This window comes from Dermacentor silvarum, chromosome 4 (genome assembly GCF_013339745.2).
Source record: "Dermacentor silvarum isolate Dsil-2018 chromosome 4, BIME_Dsil_1.4, whole genome shotgun sequence".
NCBI classification, from domain to species: Eukaryota; Metazoa; Arthropoda; class Arachnida; order Ixodida; family Ixodidae; genus Dermacentor; species Dermacentor silvarum.
In genome coordinates, this window is record NC_051157.2 from 84,373,954 (window position 1) to 84,398,624 (window position 24,671).

General features: G+C 46.0%; 1 protein-coding gene and 1 long non-coding RNA gene across 2 annotated transcripts in view; both read right to left on the reverse strand.

The window, feature by feature from the left end:
- The window catches only part of LOC119448732 (uncharacterized), an 82,963-nt gene that overhangs the window by 57,738 nt on the left and 554 nt on the right, over window positions 1-24,671 (reverse strand). The window contains exons 2-7 of the mRNA XM_049666480.1: window positions 23,919-24,035; window positions 14,904-15,079; window positions 14,393-14,446; window positions 11,538-11,824; window positions 6,847-6,961; window positions 4,149-4,388 (exon numbers count right to left, since the gene is read on the reverse strand). Of these exons, the coding sequence (XP_049522437.1) occupies window positions 4,149-4,388; window positions 6,847-6,961; window positions 11,538-11,824; window positions 14,393-14,446; window positions 14,904-15,079; window positions 23,919-24,035 (989 nt within the window). The remainder of the gene's footprint in view (window positions 1-4,148; window positions 4,389-6,846; window positions 6,962-11,537; window positions 11,825-14,392; window positions 14,447-14,903; window positions 15,080-23,918; window positions 24,036-24,671) is intronic.
- LOC125944729 (uncharacterized) lies at window positions 8,311-9,649 on the reverse strand. Its single transcript, XR_007466407.1, has 2 exons — window positions 9,560-9,649; window positions 8,311-8,444 (listed from the first exon to the last, which is right to left on the reverse strand). It is a non-coding gene; the product is annotated as an uncharacterized LOC125944729 (long non-coding RNA).

Genomic DNA, 24,671 nt, shown 5'->3' on the forward strand with positions numbered 1-24,671 from the left:
GACTATGTTTTCAGATCCGACGCCAACGTTCCATTACCCTATATATTCTCGTCAGGCCGATCGCGCTCACCTCCGCTGTCGCTCACCCCGCTGTCGATCACCCCGTCATCGTTCTCCGTCACCGTTCCGCCGTACTTCATCGCCCTTGCATCCTGCCTCCACTTCTCTCGACAAGCATTCGGAAAACTAGACGCTGCAGTTTTTGGAGGAGAAACTGCTCGTTCACGAGCTGTCCTGCTCGCCCGGCAAACTTACTCGCGGCTTATGTGGAAGGTGTTTCCGCCGACGCCCTTACAGACACTGGAGCCGCCATCTCCTTTATTCCTCGCGAACTATGCTTCCGTTTACGAAAAGTGCAAACTCCGTATGTTGGCTCGGTCTTATGTGGCGCCAATGAGATTCCGATTTATCCTACCAGAGGGTGTACCGCTCGTGTCCTCATCGACGGAATACGCCATCATATACAACTTACTGTGCTTTCGTCGTGTGCTCATACGATCATCGTAGGCTGGGATTTATTATTAGCTGCATCTGCTGTCATTTAGTGCGGACAACAACTTATAAAAATTACGGACACAGAGCTCTCTGATGCTGCCGAATCCTCGTCACCCGACCTAGTCACAGAGGCACATTTTGTCCTTCTACCCGGCCACGCCCATATTCTTACCGTTAGATCAAGAGACAATTTTGACGGCGACGCAGTGGTTTCCCCTTATCAACGCTGCATATTCGGGGAATCGCCATCGCCTCTTGTCTTGTACGTTTTTCACATGGCTGCGCCAGTCTGACCGCTTACAAAACGACACCAGAGCAACTTCTGCAGCCAGGGGGTCCCCTGTTGCCATCCTTATCGACGCAGCCCCGGTGTGTGTCGCCACTGCTTCACCTGTTTCGTCCATCACACAGTGTACGCCCACGGAAGGTTCACCCAGTGCTCTCAGGGCCACTTTGAGTTCAGATCTCAGCTCAATCCAGACTGATGCCTTGCTGACCTACTTAGGGAAACACCAAACTTGCTTTGACGTTTGTTCGGATGACTTGGGTCAAAGAACGGTCGCCGCTCATCGCATCGAAACAGACGGATCCTGCGTCATTCGTCGCCGCCCTTACCGTGTATCATCTTCTGAACGCAAGGTTATCGAGTCCAAGTCAACAACGTGCTCTCGCGGAGCGTCGTAAGGCTTTCATCAAGCCCTTGGTATTCTTCTGTTGTCCTAGTTAAAGAAAAAGGACGGTTCGGTGCGCTTTTGCGTCCATTATAGGGCACTAAACAAAATTACTCGCAAGGATTTCTATACTATGCCTCGTATTGACGATGCTTTGCATACCTTACAAGGTGCCGAATACTTTTCGAGCCTCGACTTGCGTTCTGGCTATTGGCAGATCCCGATGCATGAGCCCGACAAAGAGAAGACGGCGTTTGCAGCACCTGATGGCCTTTTCGAATTCAATGTAATGCTTTTTTGTCTGTGCAATGCGCCAGTCACATTTGAACGAATGATCGATACCGTACTGCGCGGCCTAAAATAGAAAACCTGCATTGGCTACCTGGACGACATTGATATATTTTCGTCCAGCTAAGGGGTATATATATATATATATATATATATATATATATATATATATATATATATATATATATATATACAAGACTTCACTCCGGGCCACATCAACCGATTGATAACGATTAAATTAGGTATTAAAATTGGAGAGTTAAAATTGCCCCGCACAGGGCACTACTGGTTATAAAATCACCTGCAGAACCCGTCGAAAGGGTGCTATAGTTTACCTGCCGATGGAGGGCTGAGCCCCTCCTTAAAAAATGGAGAGGAAGGCACCACCAAGATGCTGACGCTTTGTCTCGCTGCCCGCTGTCGCCAAATGCCTCTTCCACCTGTTCGGCACCACCCAACCAACCGACCAAGCCGATGCTATTAGCCCAATACGGTTCGTGTCCTATAGGTAGACATTCTTTCATCAGGAGACCTCGCCTCCCTCCAACGTGCAGATACTTACTGCCGCACAATTATCTATCGGCTCACTGGCTTATCTCGTCCTCCCAACAGCCGCTTAAGACGACACCTTGCACGTTTTAAACTTCAAGGGGGATCATTATTTCGGCAAGTTTACCACCCTACCGGTAAGCGATGGGTCCCGATCGTCCCTCATTCACTTCGACTACAAGTTTTACAAGCGTTTCAGGACGACGCAACAGCTGGCCACTTAGGATTTCACAAAAACCTAGGACCACATTAAGACTCGCTGTTTTTGGGTTGGCCTGCCCACTAGTGTTGCCAAATACGTCGGTTGGTGCGCGTCATGTCAACACCGACAACGTTCGACATCTCTTCCTGCCGGCCCTTTACAACCATTGCCGTGCCCGTCCGTTTCCTTCGAATTCGTGGGTATTGACTTATACGGACCCCTACCGCTTACACCCTCGGGCCACCGCTGTATTGTAACCGCAGTGGACCATCTCACTCGCTACGCTGAGACGGCAGCTCTTCCTTCAGGTGCTGCCTCTGAAGTCGCCTAGTTTGTGCTGCACGCCATTATCTTGCGCCATGGTGTGCCTCGTGTTCTTCTGAGTGACCCTGGCAAGACATTTCTTTCGCATGTTCTTGCTGAAGTCCTGCAGGCCTCTAACACCACCCATAAGACCACATCAGCGTATCGTCCCCAAACCAATGGCCTTAGCGAACATTTTCATCGAACTCTGTCCGACATGATCTCCATGTATGTTAAGCCCGATCACAAAAACGGGGACACTATACTTCCTTTCGTCACGTTTGCTTATAACACTGCCGTTCAACGCACAGCAAACTACAGCCCCTTTTTCCTCCTGTACGGCCGTGCACCGCCTATTGTTTTGGACACCACCCTTCTCTCTACGCCTTCTGTTCCATCCACATCTCTACCAGAGGATTTCGCCGCCCGCTTCGCCCACTGCCGTGAAATTGCGCGCGCCAACACCACGGCTATTCACGAGACAAGAGGAAAGTCCGTTGTTATTCAACGCGTCGCGTCATTTCGTTCCGCCCAGGCGGAACGAAATGGACACGTGTTCCTGTGGACACGTGTTCGCGTACCGGGGCCACCGGGGCTCTGTGAAAAATTTGTTCGCAGGTGTCTGGGCCCGTACACCGTGCTTGAAAAAACATCTGCCGTAAGCTATTGCGTCGCTCCTGTTAGCTCGGCTATCGCCGTTGTCGCAGCGCAGAAATCGTTCACGTCTCTCGCCTGAAGCCATTATCTTCGGCGTTCGTACAGTTTTTGACTTGCTACCTAGCCGACTGCTTTCTTGAGCGGGGGGGGGGGGGGGGGGGGGGGTTAGTGTGCACGCTAACTGTGGAGTTCATCATCGTCTTCATCTGCATAGACCCATTCTCATAATCATCATCATTGTTTGTCGGGTTGGTGCTGGCTGGCTGTCTCGTGCGGCTGCGTTGAAATGCAGGGGCTCTGCCTTCGTCCCGGGCGCCGTCTTGCAATATTCCTGAGGCCCACCAAGATGGGTGTTCGCTACTAGGGTGTGTGTTGCTCAGACTGGATGGCCTATTTAGCGCCGCAATACTTCAAGTTTAATCAATGTATTATACTCAACGGGCATGAGCCGTAACAGCTGCAACGCTATGATGAAAGCAGCAGCCTAAGTAGTCTCGCATAAGGCAGCACTTCTGCCAAATAGGAGCGTACGTGGATTATTTACCATTACACTTGCGTTTCCCTGCCAATCCTCCTCACGTTGACCCTGCATTATAGCCGAAATAACGGAATTATAACATCTAACGGCCAGGAGAATTCTATATAGGAGAGTTACAATTGAAGTTTGCAATTTAAATAACGTCCATATTTTCCAGTAAATATGCATGGCAGAGGAGAGAAGGGCCTTTATACTGTGTACGTAGTAGATATTCGAGCTTGAGTTTAAAATAGATTTTCTTCTATCACATATTTTCTATTAAGTCGTGACTTATTATGGTTGCCGATAAAAAAAAAAAAAGATCTGTACTCAGAAGGCGGACTCGTAGAGTACACATTAACACTATACTAACGCACTACTAATCTCTTTGGCTGACAGATCATATTTCCAAGTGTTATTAGGGTAGCAAAAACGCACTAGCCATAATACGGTAGGCGATACCAACCTTGGATCTCTTCTAGCTAGCTGCAAAGCCATGTCTGCGGCTAGTGCAGGCAGATAACGCAGGCAGTAGAGGTTGATGTCGTACCACAGCTGGCTGTTGGTCATGACAATTTTTGGATAGCTGATGGCATTTGGCAGTGGGTGTCGCAAGATGGCTCTCTGCATCGCGTCAACCACCTCGGCCCACGTGTGTTGCTGCAGGGTGCCGCTCGTGCAGTGGTACACTTTCATGTACGGTGGCCTGCAACTGGACAAGGTGCCCATTAAAGCGACGCACTCCGCTCGCGTTCATAATCAGTTCATGCGCAGCATAGTCAGACGCGGTAAGTGTTACACGAAAAGTATTGCGAGGGATTCAACTACTGGCACATTTATCTCTCGAAAAATTGTTATGAAACAGATAACCAAAAACAGATAAACAGATAAATGTTGTGAACATTACGACATTGTACACTGCATAGTTGGTAATTATTAGATTACCACAGCGTCGGCATGCAGTTTGTTCAAGTTTGTAAAATAAGGTTATTCTCTATGTCTCTGTTTCGTGAATGGCAATTAGCTGTCATCGTTATTCGATACTTTGTTACCACGACCCAGCGCCGGACTGAGGCAGAGAGGGAAAAAGAAATTGCGGTAGATCAGAGCAGTAGAAAAAAAAAGCACGTAAAGAAGGCACCGGTCAAGGAAGAAGAACTGCGCAACGCGAGGAATACACCAGTCACGCACGCACACACGCACGAAAGGCGTTTGAGTGTGTTACAGGACCAGAGAGTCGCAAGTTCAACCCGGCACTGGTCCGTGTATTCACCTTTACATTGTTTGCAATGCAAAACCACATTATACTTACATTTTCCTGGGTTTCGTGTGGCTGCCTGGCTGCTGGGTCGATCGGTTGGGTCGATCACTTTACCGGCGGATATAATTGTGGATGTACATGCTACATAAAACCTGACCAATAACGACACACAGGCATCTCTAAAGAACACAGATATGTTAAAGGAATGGTGACCTATATCTAATGGCTTCATAGATTTACTTTATTCTATTTGATTTAGCCACTCGGTATGCGACACTAGGTGTACCCGTTCTTGGCCAATGCGCCATGCAGAACTGTCATGTCCCACTACGAGTCCAACATAAAACCGGATGATTAACAAATATCTTTACCACTCACCGATTCGGCAATAGAATGATGAATTTAATTTCACGGATTCTTTGATTTTCTTTTTTTTTATTAGCATTCGATATGTGCCACTGTGGTTGAGGCCGTTGTTGGCCCATTATAGGCGAGAGTGGGCATGTCCCCCCGTGGCGCAAGTGGTACAATATCTCGAAATGTTGCCCCTATGCAGTCTTACTTTTTTCTGCATACCACTGTCATCACCATTCTTCCCTCGAAAAGCACCATACATCGCCTTCGACCACGTGACGATGACGACGCTTCATATACGTCTCACACTGTGCGTCCGCCTGAAGTGTGTGTAAACATAAAAGTTGGATGAAAATAAAATTGTTACCTTTGTGGGCGGATAAGCATAAACATTACACGAGATCGCTCGTTGCACGGGATGAAAGTAAACAAATTATGCACGCATCGCTGTTTGTTGTGAAGCCTTTAAATAAACGCTTTACTCAAGCCTCGATTCAAATAGAATGCGATGTGTGCGTTGGATCGGCATACTTTTTTTTTGTTGCTACAAGTCAGTACCGAAAGCGTAGCCTTACCTCTCCAAATGTATATCGTGTTCACGTGCTCTCACGTGCACTCGCAACAGTACAGTATCATGGCGGTGCCCAGAAAGCTCTAGTTGGGAAGTTCCAGAGGCCACGATTCACAAAGTTTGCAGCGCGACTACCGAGAGAGAAAGAGACTGGGAGGGAGAATATGAGGTAACGTTTCTCACCCTCTGCGGTCGTTTAGTGGCTATGTCGTAGCGGTCCTGAGGACGGGGGCTTAATCCCTGTCCGCGGTGGCCGCAATCCGATGGGGCAAAATTCAAAGACGCTTGTTTACCGTGCTGTGGGTGCGTGTTAAACAGCGCCAGGTGGTCAAAATTATTCCGAATTTTCCCGCTACGGCGTGCCTTATAGCCCACTGTGCAGTTTCGGGCCTATATAAACACCGCAATCAATTTTACAGCGTTTCTTAACCGTCGGACGAAGACAGTGGTTCCCGGGAGTCCTTGTTACGTAGTTTTGCCGTCGGATCACAGTCATTCTTTGACTTTGAATGCAGTCGTGTTCATGCGCGTCACGGGGCAACTCTTTTACGCTTCGTGAACTTGTATTAGTTCACGGGGAAGTTTGCAGAAACAGTCCTTGCTATCAGCTGAACTTGAGCCAATACCTGTCGCTTTTGGTACAAAGGTTATTTTTGTGGCAGCTTCTGCGTCATATTTGTGCTGCAATCATTAAAATAAATGGCCGCGCTCCAGTCCGAGTGGCAGAGCGTAAGCTATACTTAAAGGTTACAGTTGTTTCACTACATACCATCTAGGTCCTAGACTTCTCTACCCTCTTGTAAATTTCAGAATGTTGTTATTCTTAATTTCTAATTTCGTTTCATTTAGTTTTCCACTCTGCTGTCTGTCGTGCGATAAAGTTGGTGCTGTAGATGTTCTTTGTTTCTTTATCGTTGCTCAGATTCACTGAGTGACCCTGGCCAACATAATGGTCGCGCGAGGGTGTGTGGCACTTACCTTGTTTTAGCAGTGTGCCAGGCGACGCATATGAGCGTATTTGCCACAATGTCTACTGGAACAATGTCGGCTAAGTTCTTCTTCTCCGTAATGAGCAACGGTAGCAGGCCCAAACCTAACTGTTAAGGTTTGGAAACAAACAAACAAACACGTTTCATTATGTTGTCCATTAACGCACTCACAAGCTTCTAGCCATGTGCACTGTTTTGCTTTAGCGTGAGTATGCGTTCAACACTCATTAAGCATTCTAAACTTTTATCAGTACTCACCGTCACGGCTAAACCAGTGATGCCATTATAATTCTCGACCCAGCCCTTAAAAAGAAAGATAACGGAAGTACTTAAGTTCAGATACCGTTAATTTTATTAAACTTTATTTAGCACACTTTTAAGCACGGGTCTTTGCAGTTTACCGACAGCCATGGGAAACCCCTTTTCAAAGTGATAAACCGAAGGCAGCAAGGTAATTATGCTATCACATATATCACTTTGCCGTGAGAAACCACTATTACTAGCTCTGTGATGGAGTGATGGGGCAGAAGCTCATTTAGGAGGGAATTATAGGACACCACCTACTTCTCATATGTACAGTGCTTGTCAAAACTATACGGGCTGTTTTACCTGCGACCGGCAGGCTCACTAACGGCTTTTTAATGAAGTTGCTATAGTATGCCGTAAGTTGCAACCCTCTGGTGAAAGCTAATAAGTCTCGTACTGAATATACAGAGGTTCAAAGTGCCAGGAAAGTCAAGGAAATGGCACTACAGAGCCGATCAACATACATAGTGAAGATGCGACGTAGGCCGTGTACCTTTGACAAATGCTTATATACACACGACAGCCTTAACATTTCGGGAAGAGGTCGGACCTTGACAAGCCACTTTGCGCGAACCACTGCCACGATGTCCTACCGATGAGGCAACTGAAGTGAAAGAGATGGAAGTTGTTTTGGCTTTCAAGTAAGATATATACGTATACTATCACATAGTAGTGACGGTGAAGAACACATCAGCGAAACTGAGAATGACGAAACTTTTTATTGGGCGAACTTGTGCCCACAAAAGCAGGTTACACTGAAAGCACAGCGACAGCGGCGAACATAGTCGGCGATCGTCGAAATCTGATCAGCGGGTCAAGCGCGTCGGCTTTTATACATGAGTCATTGAAGGTTCCAGCATAGAGAAAGGAATTCAACAAGAGGGGACACTCCCATAGGGTCCAGCGGCCGAATTGACTACAGCGTGCCAAGCGGTCGGTGTCAATCACTTACATCGCTTCCGGTTTCGGTTTTGGGCACGCGTATTTTGAACGCAAGCTAGCACGCCGGCTGCGCCCCCCCCCCTCCTTTTTTTTTTTGCTCTTCGTGCAGAATCGGTTTATTATTTAGTAAAAATGATTGCGAACGATCTCGCAAAGTCCCATCGAATCTGTGCCACGTGCAATTTCACAAAGTAGACGCAAGACCTTTTGTTCAATGAGGAAATATTTATTTTGCTCTATATAAAAGCTCGTTCCGCGCTTTTTGTGCGTTCATCCAACGTTGTGACACCAGCAGGTAAGGCAGTAGTTCCTGTATGAAGCTCCACCGGACGCCACCAGCTGAAAAAAAAAGTAAATTACAAGCATGCTACATTTGCAGGCACGTAACAGCATGTTACAAGCATGAGTCATTTTGGTATTTAGACATAGGAATACTGCGTGTAGAGGCGAAACGTGCGAAAGCAGTAAATGGGCGGCATTACAAACAAAAGCAATTCGCTTTTACATACATGGCGTGGAAAATACCCGACTCATCCCAAACATAAAAAAATTAAATTATGGGGTTTTACGTGCCAAAACCAGTTCTGATTATGAGGCACGCCGTAGTGGGGGACTCCGGAAATTTGGACCACCTGGGGTTCTTTAACGATCCCAAACATATATGAAAACATCTGATTTCCAAGCGTTCCCCCATTTCCGGGCATTATTTCCTGCACTTTGGCAGCACAAATACGCGAGCGACTTCGCGTTTCCAAAACTTGGCCTCGGGCGACGCGACGGTACGCTACATACATAGAGACGGACGCAACAGGCACTCAAGAAGACGTAATTTTCGAATTACAAGTTTCTGATATGTTCGTCGTTCGCGCGCTCTGCCGGCGCCAGCAGCACACCCCATGTTATCACTCTTGGCAATCGCCCATCGCGTTTTCAACAGGTGTGAGTACTGAAAGAAAGTATATGTTGTTGCGGAGCCACAAAAAAAAAGAAAAAAAAAACCGTCACAGACTTGTCCCTCTAAAATTCATTACACGCCAAACTAACTTTATCACCACGGCCGAGCTGCTTATCGCTAACTGCGTCACAGCGCGCTGTGCGGCCAACGTACCTCAAAAGTACCCCAGAAAGTAACGAAATTACTTTTCAGTAATGTCTGGCGTCAGAGAAGGCAGCACAAACTTCTCCTAGCAAGATGCACTAGACTACACACCACGGCTGAGTTCTCGCTAACTGCGACACGGTGCCCTGTGCGGCCAGTGTGGCTCAAAAACCGAAATAAGTTACAATAGTCCCATAGGAATCGTCGGAAATATGTCTCAGCACGATTCATTAACTCAAATTAACTGCGCCAGGATAGCCGAGCTGTTTTTCGCTAACTGCGTCTTAAGTCTCGGTCCCGTGCCGTAAGCATATATATATAATTGCGTCGTAGACTGTGAAACAAGATTTCTCACCTTGCCATACTCCAATAGTGCAGTGGTGTCTTGTCCCAGTGCAGAAGGAACGCAAGAATACGCCGCGAGCCCAATAAACCAGGTTACATTAAAAAAAATTGCCGCGTATCTGCGTGCTTCGCTGCAAATGTCGTCGAAAGACGATAGTCTTCTGCCGGCCGCACTACATGAGTGCTGGTCTGATCCGCGGCCACCCGTGTCCCGTGATGCTGTTCTCGTACCATTTCCGGTCCTGGCATGATAAATGCAATGGAGGTTTGTTTGAACAGATTTCATTTTACCGCATTATTTCATCAAGCGGCCATTTATGTTTTGCCCTGCCTCAGACAGCGCTTCCTTTATGTTGAATCGGCCGCATCTGGCTGGCATTGATAAAATTGAGGAGGCGCTGCGTTAAAGCCCCTATATTTATAAATATAGGGGCTTTACACTGCGTGAGACATGGACGCCATCTGGCAATACATCGGGAAACATGAGCTTGTGCAGAGGGTTTCCTTCCTCCATGGCAGTGGGCGCTCGTCGGCGCGTAGTCGGGGAACGTCGTTCGTCGGCGCGCATAGCATGGCATTTTCAGCGCAGCTTAAGAAACTAGGGTCTTTAGAGTTACGTATCTATATGTATTTTCTATTAAAGGAACACACCTCCTAATACTTACCTAGTGATGTTGCGCCTCAGATATGCGTAATATTTACTTTGTGATCGATAACGTTCACAAGTATGAACAGCCGTACCAGTTTAAGTAGTGTGGGCGGTCAGCAAGTGGTCCAACTTTGGCCGAGTGGCTGAATCGGGTGACAGACAGACAGACAGACAGACAGACCGACAGACAGACCAAATTTTCAGCGTTTAAGTTCCCCAAGAAAGACTATCGTCTTTAAAAAAAAAAAAAAAAAAAAAAAAAAAAAAAAAAAAAGGAGACAGACGGGTCGCCGTGCGCGAGCGCTCAAACGCGCGCGCAGCCATCCTCGCTGGCTTCGGGGGAGTGTCTGGCGGATGACGAATGTATCTGGCGCGTCATTGACCTGTGGCTAGGTAAGGTAAGGAAAATAAGTCGCAAAGCTTAAGTTCATTTATACGCAAAACGTTTTAGTTTTCGCGGCAAAGAATTAAAAAAATAAATCAATGCCTGTTAACTTAAGTTCACTTTCTTTTTTTTCGATGCTCGCGGCAGCTAACGCTCGGTGTCAAAAGTATAACGTGACGTATGGTGACGTGTTTCCTGTTGCCAGTTTTTGCCGAGTGTCCCCTCTTGTTGAATTTCTTTCTCTATGGTTCCAGAGTAATCGGTGGTGTCTGCGCGTCTTCCAGAAAGTACTACACAATTAGTGTCGCGCATACATGCAATCAGATTACACAACGTTCGGTGACAGCAGACAGTGGATGGAACCATCGATAACATTCGAGAAACTTCCGATAAATACTAAATAAGAAATCTTACTATATAAGAAAAGTACCGCCCTCTACTCTTTCCTCCGCCGCCTCCTCACCTAAATCGCTTGCCCTTTTCTTTACTTTTTGCTTGCGAAAGCCAAGTCGACGGTGACGCACCTAGAAAGTCTACGCTGAAGCTTTCAGGCCGACCGCGCGCCGCCGCCGCCGCCGGTGACTGCGGCTGCGCAGAGGACTTTCAATATGGCTCTGAGGCGAAAAAAATATATGAAGAAGTGAAAAGCGCGCGCTATCATCGTCCAATCGGAGATACAGGGCCGCGATTTTGTAGCGACGTCTTATCACTTATTTTGGAATAGTCTTATCATCCACCGCTCACGGCCGGTTGATCCCGTTGATAACGCGAGCGGACCGTCGTTCTGTCCACTGACAAAGCGCGATAAGCGCGAAAAGGCATTATTACTTTAAAGTCATCGCTACAAAATACCGGCCCAGGAGAGAGAGAAGCGGCGTTGATCAAAGGATGGCGGTACTTTTCTTATATAGGGACTTATATAGAATACAGGCGCGTCCTGCGCTTAGTGACAACATTTGTTAGACGGTGAAACGCGGTCACACGAAAAAAGGTAAAGAAGTACACGTGTCAATATAAAGGGAGCATATGTCTGATATTTCATGTTCAGGTGAGTGGAATGGCTCACCGGAAGCGGTTCCTTCAACGAGGCAGTGACGATGGAAGGCCGCACAATAGCGACGGGGATGTCTCCCCGTTCTTGGTGCAGCAGTGATTCTGCTAAACTCTTAGTCACAGTGTACGTATTCGGATGACCAAACAAGTATTGTTCCGTAGTGCCCATGACATCTTTACCTGCCGACCTGTCAGAAAATTAATATCTCTACATGAGTAGCAGGAATTTCATAACGCATAAATAAAATGAATACACGTTTTTATCTTATAATGCCATAACATTACAGTGCTTCGGGCTGGTTGGGAGAGTCTTAATGACCTGGGGCACGATCTTGTACGCGTTCCAAAATGGAACGGAGGCCGTCTGTTCCATCGAGCCGCGCACGATTGGTCAATTTAAACCGTGACGATCAAATTGACCAATCGTGTGCGGCTCGATGGAACGGACCGCCTCCGTTCCATTTTGGAACGCGTACAAGATCGCGCCCCTGGTGTGCAAGAATGGTCCGTGAAGAACGTCGGCGCCCTGTGACCATAGAAGAAAATGTCCGAGAAAAAAAAAGGAAAGACCTGCAGTGGCCATGATGTTCGAAACCGGTCATTTTGTGGTGGCAACTCAATGCCGTAACCACGCCGCCAATCTAGTAGCATAGTTTAGCTGTGAAAATGCAAGCATGCTAAATTCCAGATATCGCACGTTGATGGCATTTTTTCGTGCAATTTAATGAATATGTGTGTTGTTTTCAGCAATACAGGGATGAAAGAAAGAACGTTGTCCGGTTGCTTTCGATAATTAAAACATGACGACGAAGAGGCAAACAGGAGAGCAGTGTCGAACTGAGTAAAAAGGAAAATAATTACAAAGAGCGGCGAAGCTGGACCTCTCTGCCAACTTTTACAGCCTGCGACTAGGCCTTGGCTAGGGGGACTACCTGAGATGGAAGTAGCGATTACGGCAATCGATACTGTACTTCAGCGGCGAAGCTGGATCTCAGAGGGTCTACCTGAAGGAGCAGGTTGGACTCTCCTTTTATTGCGATAGCAATTATATGGACACTCCAAGCGCATTTCTGCCGTCGCCGTCGTCGTTGCCGTCAGGTTCCGTATAAAGTCCAACGGCGATAAAATCGTCGCCGCGTGCCGTATGCTGTATGTTCGAGTGAAAGCGCGCGAAGGACGCGCGCTTTCACTGCGCAACCCCTTGCGCAACCCCTTGCGCAACCCGGCGCAAGGGGAACTGGTGACTCAATCTCCCACGCGAAAGGAGGAAAGCGGGCAGCCAGCGCGGGATGGAGGGTGCGTGGCTTCTACTCTGCCAGGAACTGCGTACTTGTACTTTGCGCGGTTGCAGGCTGCCGAGCGCGCAGTATCATCAAAGCGACCTCCACACGGCTTTGACCTTTGTATGCCCGGTGCCTTTCGCCGTTCAGTTTATGTTGAAACAATAGACCGCACGAACCTTCGCTCGCTGAGCTTGTTCACGCCAGCGTTTTGACAGTGGTTGTCTGCGGTTACTGAGTGTGATCCATTCATGTTTGTGTGCGCTTACACCATGCTTGTTAATTCAGTTACTGAGCGAATGTTATGCAGCCGATAAAACTACTATTCTTACTCCGCATAGCTATTCACTAGTAAATTTGCTATTGCAATTGATGCTTCGCCTTTCGAGCGAAACTGCGACTCGTAGGAGGGACCATATTCCTAACACACGCACGCACGCACGCACGCACGCACACACACACACACACACACACGCACGCACGCACGCACGCACGCACGCACGCACGCACGCACGCACACACACACACACACACACACACACACACACACACACACACACACACACACACACACACACACACACACACACACACACACACACACACACACGCACGCACGCACGCACGCACGCACGCACGCACGCACGCACGCACGCACGCACGCACGCACGCACACACACACACACACACACACACACACACACACACACACACACACACACACACACACACACACACACACACACACACACACACACACACACACACAAATCTAGCGTCAGATAAACAAAATTCAAGGCCAACGACGGAAGAGCTTCTGTGAATCACTGGACCCTCTCTAGTCGTTATCCATTCTTCCATACGTTATCCATACTTCCACAACAAGGCTTCCCCCTTCACTGAGCTCTTTAGACCAAAACCGTAAAGATTTTGGCATGACTGGTGATTTTGGTGCAAGTGTCGCAAGTCTGGGGTCGTAAGCAAGAAACTTTGTCTTATTAATCTCACGGGAGCTTCTTTGAGGGTACGCATGAAGAAGGGCCAGGAGTATTTTCTCTTTAGAAAGATGTTTAGTGAATTGGCCTTAATTTAGATGTTATATAAAGAAACAGACCAATTTGAATCACTAAGCTCAACGTAATTAGGACGACTAAAATTCAGTGAGACACACTTACTGAAAATCTTCGATAAACGTTTGGGGATTTTCACACGGAGAGTATACCACCTCGGGGACATCTGACTTGTCACAATTGCAATATGCTGTTGACACATGAACAAGAGCCTAAAAGGAAAGTCAGAGGTTTGAGTAATTAGAAGAAGCAAGTAAATAAAACAAATCCTACACAGTACACTTAACCCCTGAGGGAGTTTCTCGCATCTTAGCAAAAAAAAAAGGTAAATGTATGAAATATTTTGCACAGACATTATGAAATGAAGAAAGATACGTTGGAACTTACACAAATATTTGGCATTTGCCTACAGAGGTCCAGAACTCGCCTTGTGCCTAAAACGTTGACCTCAAATGTTTTCCTGTAATAAGACGACATCACAATTCTGGAGTTTTGCCTATAACACTGTGATTGCATCTCGACTGTTGATTGCTGTGAAGCGATCACGCAGCTGGGAAACACATCTTTACTTATGATGAGATGCGGGACACGTAGTTGAACTTTCTTCTCAGTACGTAATGTCCTTGAAGTACTCTCACTCACACAGATGTGCTTAATCTTTGCATCGACGGTATTATTTTATACTGTCAACTGCGCTATGTGCCGTATGTGAGTTTATGACGCCCGGCTATCATTCCCAGGGGCTTTGTCATTGCATGCGCATTGCAAAATAAAAAATAAAATTTACAATTTACGAATACTTGGCGCGTTAAATTTTACGAACGTCGTTGATGAGAGAAATGAACATTAGACATTTTATTCATAGCGCGAACATGTTCTGCTGTTAACCATGCCACCACTATCACTATATTACTTACCTGAGAGTTTCGTTGAACTTGATCATGGCACCCGAGTGGAAGACGACAGAGACATTGTCCAATAAGGTGGCCCGATCGGATGTACTGAGTCCCAAGTCTGGCTGAACAATGTCTCCGGCCAGTGCCGTCACTTTTTCAAAAGCTCCTGGCTGCTCTTGCTTTAGCCGTTCGAATACCTAGGTATGAAAAACGAAAAAAAAAAAAAAAACGAGTGATGCATAAGAACGCGGACAGAGACATCATACCATGCTGTTTTTAATCTAGTTTATACCGAACTGCAACCAAGGCTACGAGGTTAGCTATGTTTGTCACGCATCTACATTTTATCATGCCCAATTCGATGCAAAGGAAACTGAGTGCAATGCGAGCGCTGCTACGCGGTCGTCTTTCAAGGACTCTCGCTTGCCTTCGATCCTGCGCGCCTCAATCCCATAAAGAAAATTATGGTTCTCACTGTCGAGCGCGGTCTCAGGCTACCATCGGTAGCCTAGAGCTCGGTGAACTTAAACCAGGACAAAAAAGCCAACGCCAAGATACAAACCGAAATTTGCAGCGCCTGCAGGCGCCCGCCATGATGATGATTGTGGGGGGACTGCGGAAACTGAGCGCGCGGCAGCGGGCCGTAGCGCGTTTGGGGTGGTTGTCATTCACTGGTTCTGAAAGCGCTGTAGCCGCCTTGTCGTCTCTGAATGCCGGTGTGTCTTCTTTAACGCGATCACACTTAACATCACAGAAATGTACAACAGAGATAATTTAGTGCCCTGCGGCACTATCTGCTTCAATTGGAGCTTCAGCGTCGTCGGCTTCACTGCAGTTGCAACGTTGTGCAGTTGGCCAAGCTTTTCTTCTGCGGTATCTGCGTAAATATACACGTATTCTTGGGGGCTTGAGACACTGTATGAAGGATAATAGACGACATCTAATACGGTATCCTTTGCTATTTTCTTCAAAGACGAGTATCATATTTGTGCCCTACGCATTTTTATTTTTACGCTGCATTCTCATTTCAGTCGTCCTGTGCTAAAAGCACAGGACGATTGATAAGAGAAAGTTGATTTTCTACGTTTCTCATGCTGCATGCAGTCGCAGGGCAAGCTCTAGCTCACGCGTGTTTATTTAACACTGACACGAAGCAAGTATCATCAGCATTTCGTACCGACAACGGGCACACTCAGCAACACAACTCTTTAGTTGGCCAGTGCAGCGTGCACGAGATAGAAGCATTACATCTTACATCGCATGTGCAGCCAATTGCAGGCGCTTTATTAAATGCGAAGCATTTCTTGGCGAACATTTGCTAGTTTGACAGTGTCCGTCCGTCCGTCAGCCGTCCGTCCGTCCGTCCGTCCGTCCGGTCTGTCTGTCTGTCTGTCTGGTCTGTCCTGTCTGTCCGTCCTGTCCTGTCCTGTCCGTGCTGTCCTGTCCTGTCTGTCCTGGTCCGTCCGTCGTCCGCCTGTCTGTCTGTCTGTCTGTCTGTCTGTCTTTCTGTCTGTCTGTCTGTCTGTCTGTCTGTCTGTCCTGTCTGTCTGTCTGTCTGTTCTGTCTGTCTGTCTGTCTGTCTGTCTGTCTGTCGTCTGTCTGTCTGTCTGTCGTCTGTCTGTCTGTACTGCTGTCTGTCTGTCCTCTGTCTGTCTGTCTGTCTGTTCTGTCTGTCTGTCTGTCTGTCTGTCTGTCTGTCTGTCTGTCTGTCTGTCTGTCTGTCTGTCTGTCTGTCTGTCTGTCTGTCTGTCTGTCTGTCTGTCTGTCTGTCTGTCTGTCTGTCTGTCTGTCTGTCTGTCTGTCTGTCTGTCTGTCTGTCTGTCTGTCTGTCTGTCTGTCTGCTGTCTGTCTGTCTGTCTGTCTGTCTGTCTGTCTGTCTGTCTGTCTGTCTGTCTGTCTGTCTGTCTGTCTGTCTGTCTGTCTGTCGTCTGTCTGTCTGTCTGTCTGTCTGTCTGTCTGTCTGTCTGTCTGTCTGTCTGTCTGTCTGTCTGTCTGTCTGTCTGTCTGTCTGTCTGTCTGTCTGTCCTGTCTGTCTGTCTGTCTGTCTGTCTGTCTGTCTGTCTGTCTGTCTGTCTGTCCTGTCTGTCTGTCTGTTCTGTCTGTCTGTCTGTCTGTCTGTCTGTCTGTCTGTCTGTCTGTCTGTCTGTCTGTCTGTCTGTCTGTCTGTCTGTCTGTCTGTCTGTCTGTCTGTCTGTCCACCTACGTCTTTGTGCTCTCATGGTCGTTTCGTTAACTTGGTATGTGCCAAAATTGGCAAACTATGACAAGAGTATATGTAGAACATAAATGATATGTCATGACAGGCGTGTCATGTAGGTCATGAAACAGCCGCCTACGTCTTGGTATGGTCGTTTCGTTAACTTGGTAGGCACCAAAATTGGCATAGTATGACAGGAGTGTGTGACGAACATAAGTGATAGGTCATGGCATAAATGTCATGACATGCGTGTCATGTAAGTTGTGACAATGACCAAGCGAAAAAGATTAACACTACAAAATTGATGAATTGGGTTCGGACGTGAGCTCTAAGTGAAGTAAACACTGAAGGATGCTGGTAGAAGTCAAAGTCATTAGCATCACTTAGCAAAAGTGACAATTATTCAGTGAAAAAATATTAACACTCAAAAACCACTGGAATGGGTTCGGACGTCGGCACTAAGTGAAGGGAAAGGCTAAAGGTTGATGGTCGAAGTCACAGTCATGAGCATGACTAAGGCTTTCGCCTTAAGGTCTCTTAGCTGTAGCTAAAGGAACTCCTGAGGACTCATGACGTGAATGTCATGACATGCGTGTCATGTAGGTCATGAAACAGCCACCTACGTCTTGCTTTCATGGTCGTTTCGTTGCCTTAGTAGGCTCCCCACTGCTTCGCATAACATCTATTGCCACAGAGCGTTGGATCTGCCTGCTTTTTTTCCCTCCCTCACATAAATATAGGAAACACAATAATTTCCTTCTGCTTTCTGGGGTTTTACGTGCTAAAACCGGTTCTGATTATGAGGCACGCTGTAGTGGAGGGCTCCGGATTAATTTTGACGACGAAGGGTTCTTTAACATGCACTACAATTTAAGCACACGGACGTTTTTGCATTTCGCCTCCATCGAAATGCGGCCGCCGCGGCCGGAATTGGATCCCGCGATCTCATGTTCAGTAGCACAACGCCTTAGCTAACTGATCCATCGCGGCGGGTGTGCAATAATTTCCGTATCCATGTATGACATCATTGAAGAGGGCACCATCGCCGTGAGGAACGACTGAACATGCTTCTCGTGTAGCTGAGTGTGAGCATCGCACCGCTTTAGCAGTTCAAGCATGCATGCATTGCACAAAGAGAAAAAAAAAATAAGTGAGCCATTGACACCGGCGCATCCCTGTTTTCATGCTGCTTTCTCATTTCGTAGCCACGATCTGAATACGGCTCTTTCATGTGAGTACATAGCACAGGGCCCAAAATCCATCAAGTTCCGTGCAGTCTTGTATATTTGCCGTAACGGAACAACCGCTGCGCAAATTACGAAGTCGACCCGCGCACCGGAATGCTTTCTGCTTACCTTTCTTTCGTATCCAAAACGGAGTTTTGGCTACTGTTCGACCTCCGGGGGCTTACCATCCGGGAAGAGTACTGAGCAGGGCAAAAATAAAGACGCCGAAAGGTCGTAAACGGCATTATTTTTTAAATGCTATTATTGCAGGCCTGTAGCGTGGGAAGGCAAAAAGCACACTATCGCGTAGCTTATACGACACCAAAACGAATAAACATCCGAACAAGCTTGGTGGGCACGAAATATTTTGTATTTGAAGTCATTATCCAATGATGTCGTTTCTCAGACCCGCAGGAAACGTGTTCAGTGAATGCCCTCCACACAAACACAAGTTTCTTGTGTCTCCGTGAACGTTGATCGCAGGGCTCTTGCATGAGCAGTTTTCGCTTTCGCTAGTTGTTGGTGCAGCCAACGACGGCACAGTGCCGGCCGGATGAATAACCTTTGTACATCCCGCTCAGCAGATGTGGTAAGAACGCCTTTAAAGCAAACAGCTGAGCAGATTTGGCAAGAATACGTCCAAAAACACAACAACATGCGAACACGCACTGCAAATGCAGCCACTTTCTCTCGTCTTCCGCAGTCTTCACCAGAAGGCAGCATCTGGTGTCGAGAATAACGGCGCGGCTGACACTCGCTCTACGAGGCTATAAAATATCTAGTCTATAATTGTAGCAAATATTATGGTTGCACTGGTGGTATTTCTGATTACATATATAAATTTGTAAACTTAAGCGTGTAGTGTTGACGCCGGGCAGCTTCGTGAGTGGCCTGGCATAAAACAAGGATGATGAAATAGCCAACAGACATCGCACCACTAAAATATGTGATGTCCTCTTATGCATTGAAACACAAAAAGTAACTGGAACGCTAATGCATTTCTCCGCAAAGTTCGGGAATTAATATCTCAGAACTGGTGTCATCCTGAGAATTTGTTCTAAATGGATCCGGCTTGCGAACTCCACGGTTGGAATCTGTGAATTGCAATATGGGCCATAAGATAATTAGTTAAAAACCGAATTAGTAAATTTTTGGTAATTAGTCAATTATGCGTCTCAACTTTTTTCTGCAAGTAATGTCCACCTCTTCGAATAGACCAACTCATGAACTCGAATTGTGGTATCTGCCACAGGTAACCTTGAAAAATTTTTGAAAGCGTCCGCTGAAACACCCGGTATTCATACATGGCGAAGCTTGGCAGGCCCATCAGTACTCGTATATCCTGTCTGTTCAGCTACTCTATAGTAAGCTTATGGTGAGCCTTTGATACTTTACGCCATGAAGCACCTTAGGTACAAGTACTGCTCTTATAATTCTCCGGAGTAAGTCTTCATCTACTCCCCACGATTGTGATGTTATTATCCCTCACCAGTGAGCCCGAATTTGATTGACCCATGTGTTGGCTTTGTCGTGAATGTCAATAGGCAAGTGGAGAACTCGAATGCTGGCCATTCTTGCTACTAGAAATGCCCCTTGCAATCTTGCATAGTTTTTTTTATTGCAGTCTTGTTTCTTCTATAATGGTGCCCCATTTCTCTGGTGACAGTGACAGGACAGACCAATGAAGAAATCATGTGATTATATCCAGAGACTCTTGTGTTGTTTCTGCTTGTTTTGTGAGAGACCCTCGGGTCGTCCAGATGCTTATATCACACGCGTAGATTACGAAATTTAGGTGTTCTACTTGGGCTAGTTGGTGTAGAAGGGCTGCTATCGTAAGGTTGAAAAGAGTTGCCGACAAGCCAGAGCCTGGTGTCACGTTTGTATTATTTTGTGTCGGTGGGCCTCGAGTACTTCCGACCGTTACTTGAAATTTTGTTTCCTTCAGGAAGTCGCGGATAAAATATACCGGTTTACTATCGATTCCTTTGCTTTCCCCTCCTTTTATTACCGTAGCCTAAGGAACTGCATCAAAAGCCCTCCTGATGTCAATTGCCACGATGATACTTGGCTTCGACTACTGCTTGGAGGGCTTGATAGCTTGTTCCAATATTAACAGCAATGCGCGTTGGGCACAAAGCTACCGTCTGGAACTCAGTCTCAGCCACTGTCCACAACCCAATGTCCAGCTGCATTGGCCTCTTCGTTAGCGTCGAAATTGGCAACAGGCCGTTCAGTGAAAAAGTGTTACTGGGCCCCTTGGCCGGACATTATATCTACAAAACAAACCATCAAGACTCCTTCAGGACTTTTTCTTAAAGGGCCACTCACCAGGTCACATAGAAAATTTCGGTTATACGTGGTAGTTATACGCTGGAAGCACAAATGTAACTGGACCGCAAATGTATTTCTTCGCACAGTTCGGGAAATATCATTTCGAAACTGTTGTCATCTTGAGAATTCGATCCAAGTGGATCGACTTTGCGAACTCCACGGTTACAATTTTTACATTGCAATATGTGCCGTAAGGTAATTATTTGAAAACGTAATGAGTAAATTTGAGTAATTAGTCAATTATATTTAGATTTGTCAGGCAAATAATGTCCGCCTCCTTGAGTAATCCAGCTGAATGACAAGAAATAACTTACAGACAAGAAATAACGAACTTTATTAAAAATAAAACGACTTGGAAGCCGTCGCAGAAACACCCATAGTCGCCTCCTGCTGCCTATTCCCATCATCACTCCATGCATGCCGCTATTTTTGTCCTGTTCTGTTTCCTTCTGAGCACAGTAGCAGGTTAGAGAATTGTTAGCTCAGACCTACACATATACTTTTACTCAATAAAGCTGTCCTCTGACCCCGCCTGTGAACACGTCAGGGGCAGCTTTCACTCATGATGATGATGTATGGGGTTTTCTGGCACAAGGGCCAGAGATGGCCAAAAAGCGCCAGAAAGGTTACACTGGTACACAGATAGGGTGGCTATTGAGCAGTGTAAGGCATAGATAATCACAATGCTTACTCCACCAATACAAACAGAAAATTTCAGCCGACCATATATATGAAAGCGTCAATGCATCATAATTGCACTATTTAGTACCCACATCACCTAACAAGGCATTGCAGTGGGTGTTCGAAAAGTTCAAGGATAAGATAGGTTGCAGTTAATATACATTCATAACCAAAACAATGTTTACACTTCCGTGTTCAATCACATATTTGACAGCAGGTAGGAAACGAGACACGAGCCTCCAATGAATTAAGGTAAGAATGAAAAAAAAAAGAGTTTGCGCTCAAGAATCAAGCTCAGGTATACTGATGGCGCATACAAAACGACACAAGACATCACGCACAGTACCGCTAATCAAGCGATATCTTTCACACCACCCTGCAATCAGACAAAGATATAAAAATAATTCATCACAGCGATTCTGTGGAAACACTGCAAGGATATGAGCACCAAGCGCTAAGACATGCAAAAAAGACACTATTATTTTTTATTTATTTATTTGTCAGATACTGCCGGCTGCCTTTTGGAAGCCATGGCAGGAGTGGGTACATTGATTTCATAAAGAATAAATATACACAAGTATCATTCAATGCAACAAGATTGATAACAACAATAGTATTGTATGAAAATACTCAAAAAGCATCTATGGCTGAATGACAACTAGAGGCGAGCATGAGAAAGAAAAGAAAAAAAAAGTACACAGTCTTTAGTACTGCGCATAACTCGTACTCTCACGAAATGGTAGTTTTTTTCCCTCCCCTTCCCCCTTTTCAGCGACAATACCGCGGCACAATAGCGCTGAAAGAAAAACACCACAACGTTTATCTGTAGGCATAAGCCATTACGCGGAAGAGATATTTCAGGATGAAGATAACAAACGATACTCCGGATGTTAATTGAAATAATCTAAAGCAAACATACGGGAAAGGTAAACAAACAATGGCTGTTCAGAAACTGATATATCGGTGCAGGGTTAAATTTACGGAACCTTTCCGCGAACGCAAGCAATCTGGATAGGTAACAGAAGTGTCTAGGGAGTGGGAAATAGTGGCTTGCTTACGATGCAGGCTCTATGCAAGGGAAAAAAAAAGAAAAAAGAAATAGTACAATCATGATCACTGTCAGTAAATATTACAAGTAAGGTTGTATGGCAGATGTGAAGGCATCGGCTGATGATGAACCAACTACGTCACATGGAAGCGCGTTCCATTCAGCTATGGTTCGAGGAAAGAAGGAAAAACGATAAGCGTTTGTTTTCACTCGTGGCATCGTTTTGCTGTGTTTCCATCTCGTTGGCCTTAAGCTATTATACTGCATGTAACTTATGAATTCCATCTTTGTTCTACCATTTGCAATATTAAAGAGCATTTGCAGTCGGTGTAGTTTCCTGCGTGATTCTAAAGTCGGAAGACCGCTTAATTGCCTAAGTTTAGTAACCGAAACATGCCTGCCATAAGCGTTGAAGATGAATCTTAGCGCTTTTTTCTGGACACGTTCAATGCAATTTATATCAACTTTGGTGTGCGGATCCCACACGACGTCTGCGTATTCCAATAACGGTCTAACTAATGTCGTGTATGCCACAAGCTTAGTTTAGGAAGTGCAATGTGTTAGACGATTCCTTAGCATGTAAAATTTCTTCAAAGCCAATGAAACAACGTATTTCACATGACTGTTCCAGGTTAGCGTAGAGTTTATGTATAATCTTAAATATTTAAATTGGTTTACCGCAATTAGTGGAACATTGTTGATGCTATAGGTTCGGACGATCGGACACTTTTTGCGTGTAACTCTCATCTGAACACATTTGGAAACGTTTAGTCGCATTTGCCAGATTAAGCACCAGTTGTTAATTGCAGTAAGGAAGTTGTTTAGTAATTCTTGGTCTTCTTCTGACCCAATTTGCATATATACAACACAATCGTTGGCAAATAAACGACAACGCACTGGAGAGTTTGTAAATCGTTGATATAAATTAAGAAAAGTAGTGGCCCGAGCACCGATCCCTGGGGAACGCCTGAGAGAACGGATACTAATTCTGAGTTCGAGTTGCTCATATGAACAAATTGCTTGCGCTGTGTAAGGTACGTGTCGAGCCACTGTACAATTTGATGTTTGTCTAGAATGCATCGAACCTTGAACATTAAATGGGCGTGCGACACGCGGTCGAAAGCTTTTTCAAAGTCAAGGAAAATCATATCAACTTGTCCACCTTGTCTAGTATTACCATTAGATCATTTGTGGTGTGAATGACTTGTGTCGTAGTTGATAAGCCGCGCCGAAACCCATGCTGAGTGCTTGAAAAAAAGTTGTTGTCCTCTAAGAACGAAGAAAGGTGCTTGAAAACGAAGTGCTCTAAGACTTTGCTGCAACTGCACAGCAGTGAGACCGGTCTATAGTATACTCTCCATACGCCCTCTAAGGCTATTTGTTGTAGATGTCCGCAAAAACAAAACAATAGCCTGCATCAGACCAAGAAAAAGAGGGCAAAGAGGATGCTTGTTTCTTTCATTCGGTTTCCTGGCCATTTCCAGGTGACCTTGTGAATTATGGTTACTTGGTTAATCCACATATGTGTATGGGCAGCGTGCAAGGCTCACCTGAGAGTTGAACATTTCCTTGAGTCTCGACTGTGGTTCTTTCCCTTTCTTGCTACGCATGAGTAAGTAAACCCTCTTCAGACCGGAACAAGATCGCAGGAGTTTTTCCAGGAGAACCTGAATAGGGATTCAGTACAAGGAAAGACACGAGGAGTAGCAATCTTGAAAAGCATTGCCTGGGTTTCTTAAGGTTGGTATACGCTTTAGCAGCACTGACCATCAGCTGCTCTGCACTCGCCATCTAATGAACTGATTTAGACATGTTTGATAGACACGAAGCTAGCGAGACCACGGCGTGATAAGGATGCTCGCCACGTCACTCATGGGAATCTGCAAAAGTGTGTGAACGTGGTGCTTTTCAGAAGTTGAGTTTCAGTGTTTGGTTGGAAGTGCCAGGTAGACGCTACCGAAATTAGAGCATTTTGAATGTCTGCAGCAGGTTGTGAACTACTTGGACGATGGATTGAAGATCTTGCATTAAAATCAACCATCTCACTCTTTATCCTAAAACGTCTAGTCTAGTTTTCGTATTTGTCTAAAGGCTGCCTCCAGTCATTTTAAACTGTATGCATGTGCGACAAAAAATCCCACGGAATTACGTCAAACGACAGGGAATCTGTGTTATGTTTAGGAAATATCGAACGCATTTCCTAAAAGAAAGTCCTGTAAAGTCACGGCTCAGGAGTGTGTGATCCTTTTTGACAGTCGAAACGCTGTCTGTGCAAGCGAACTGGAGAAGCTAACTAGTAATGA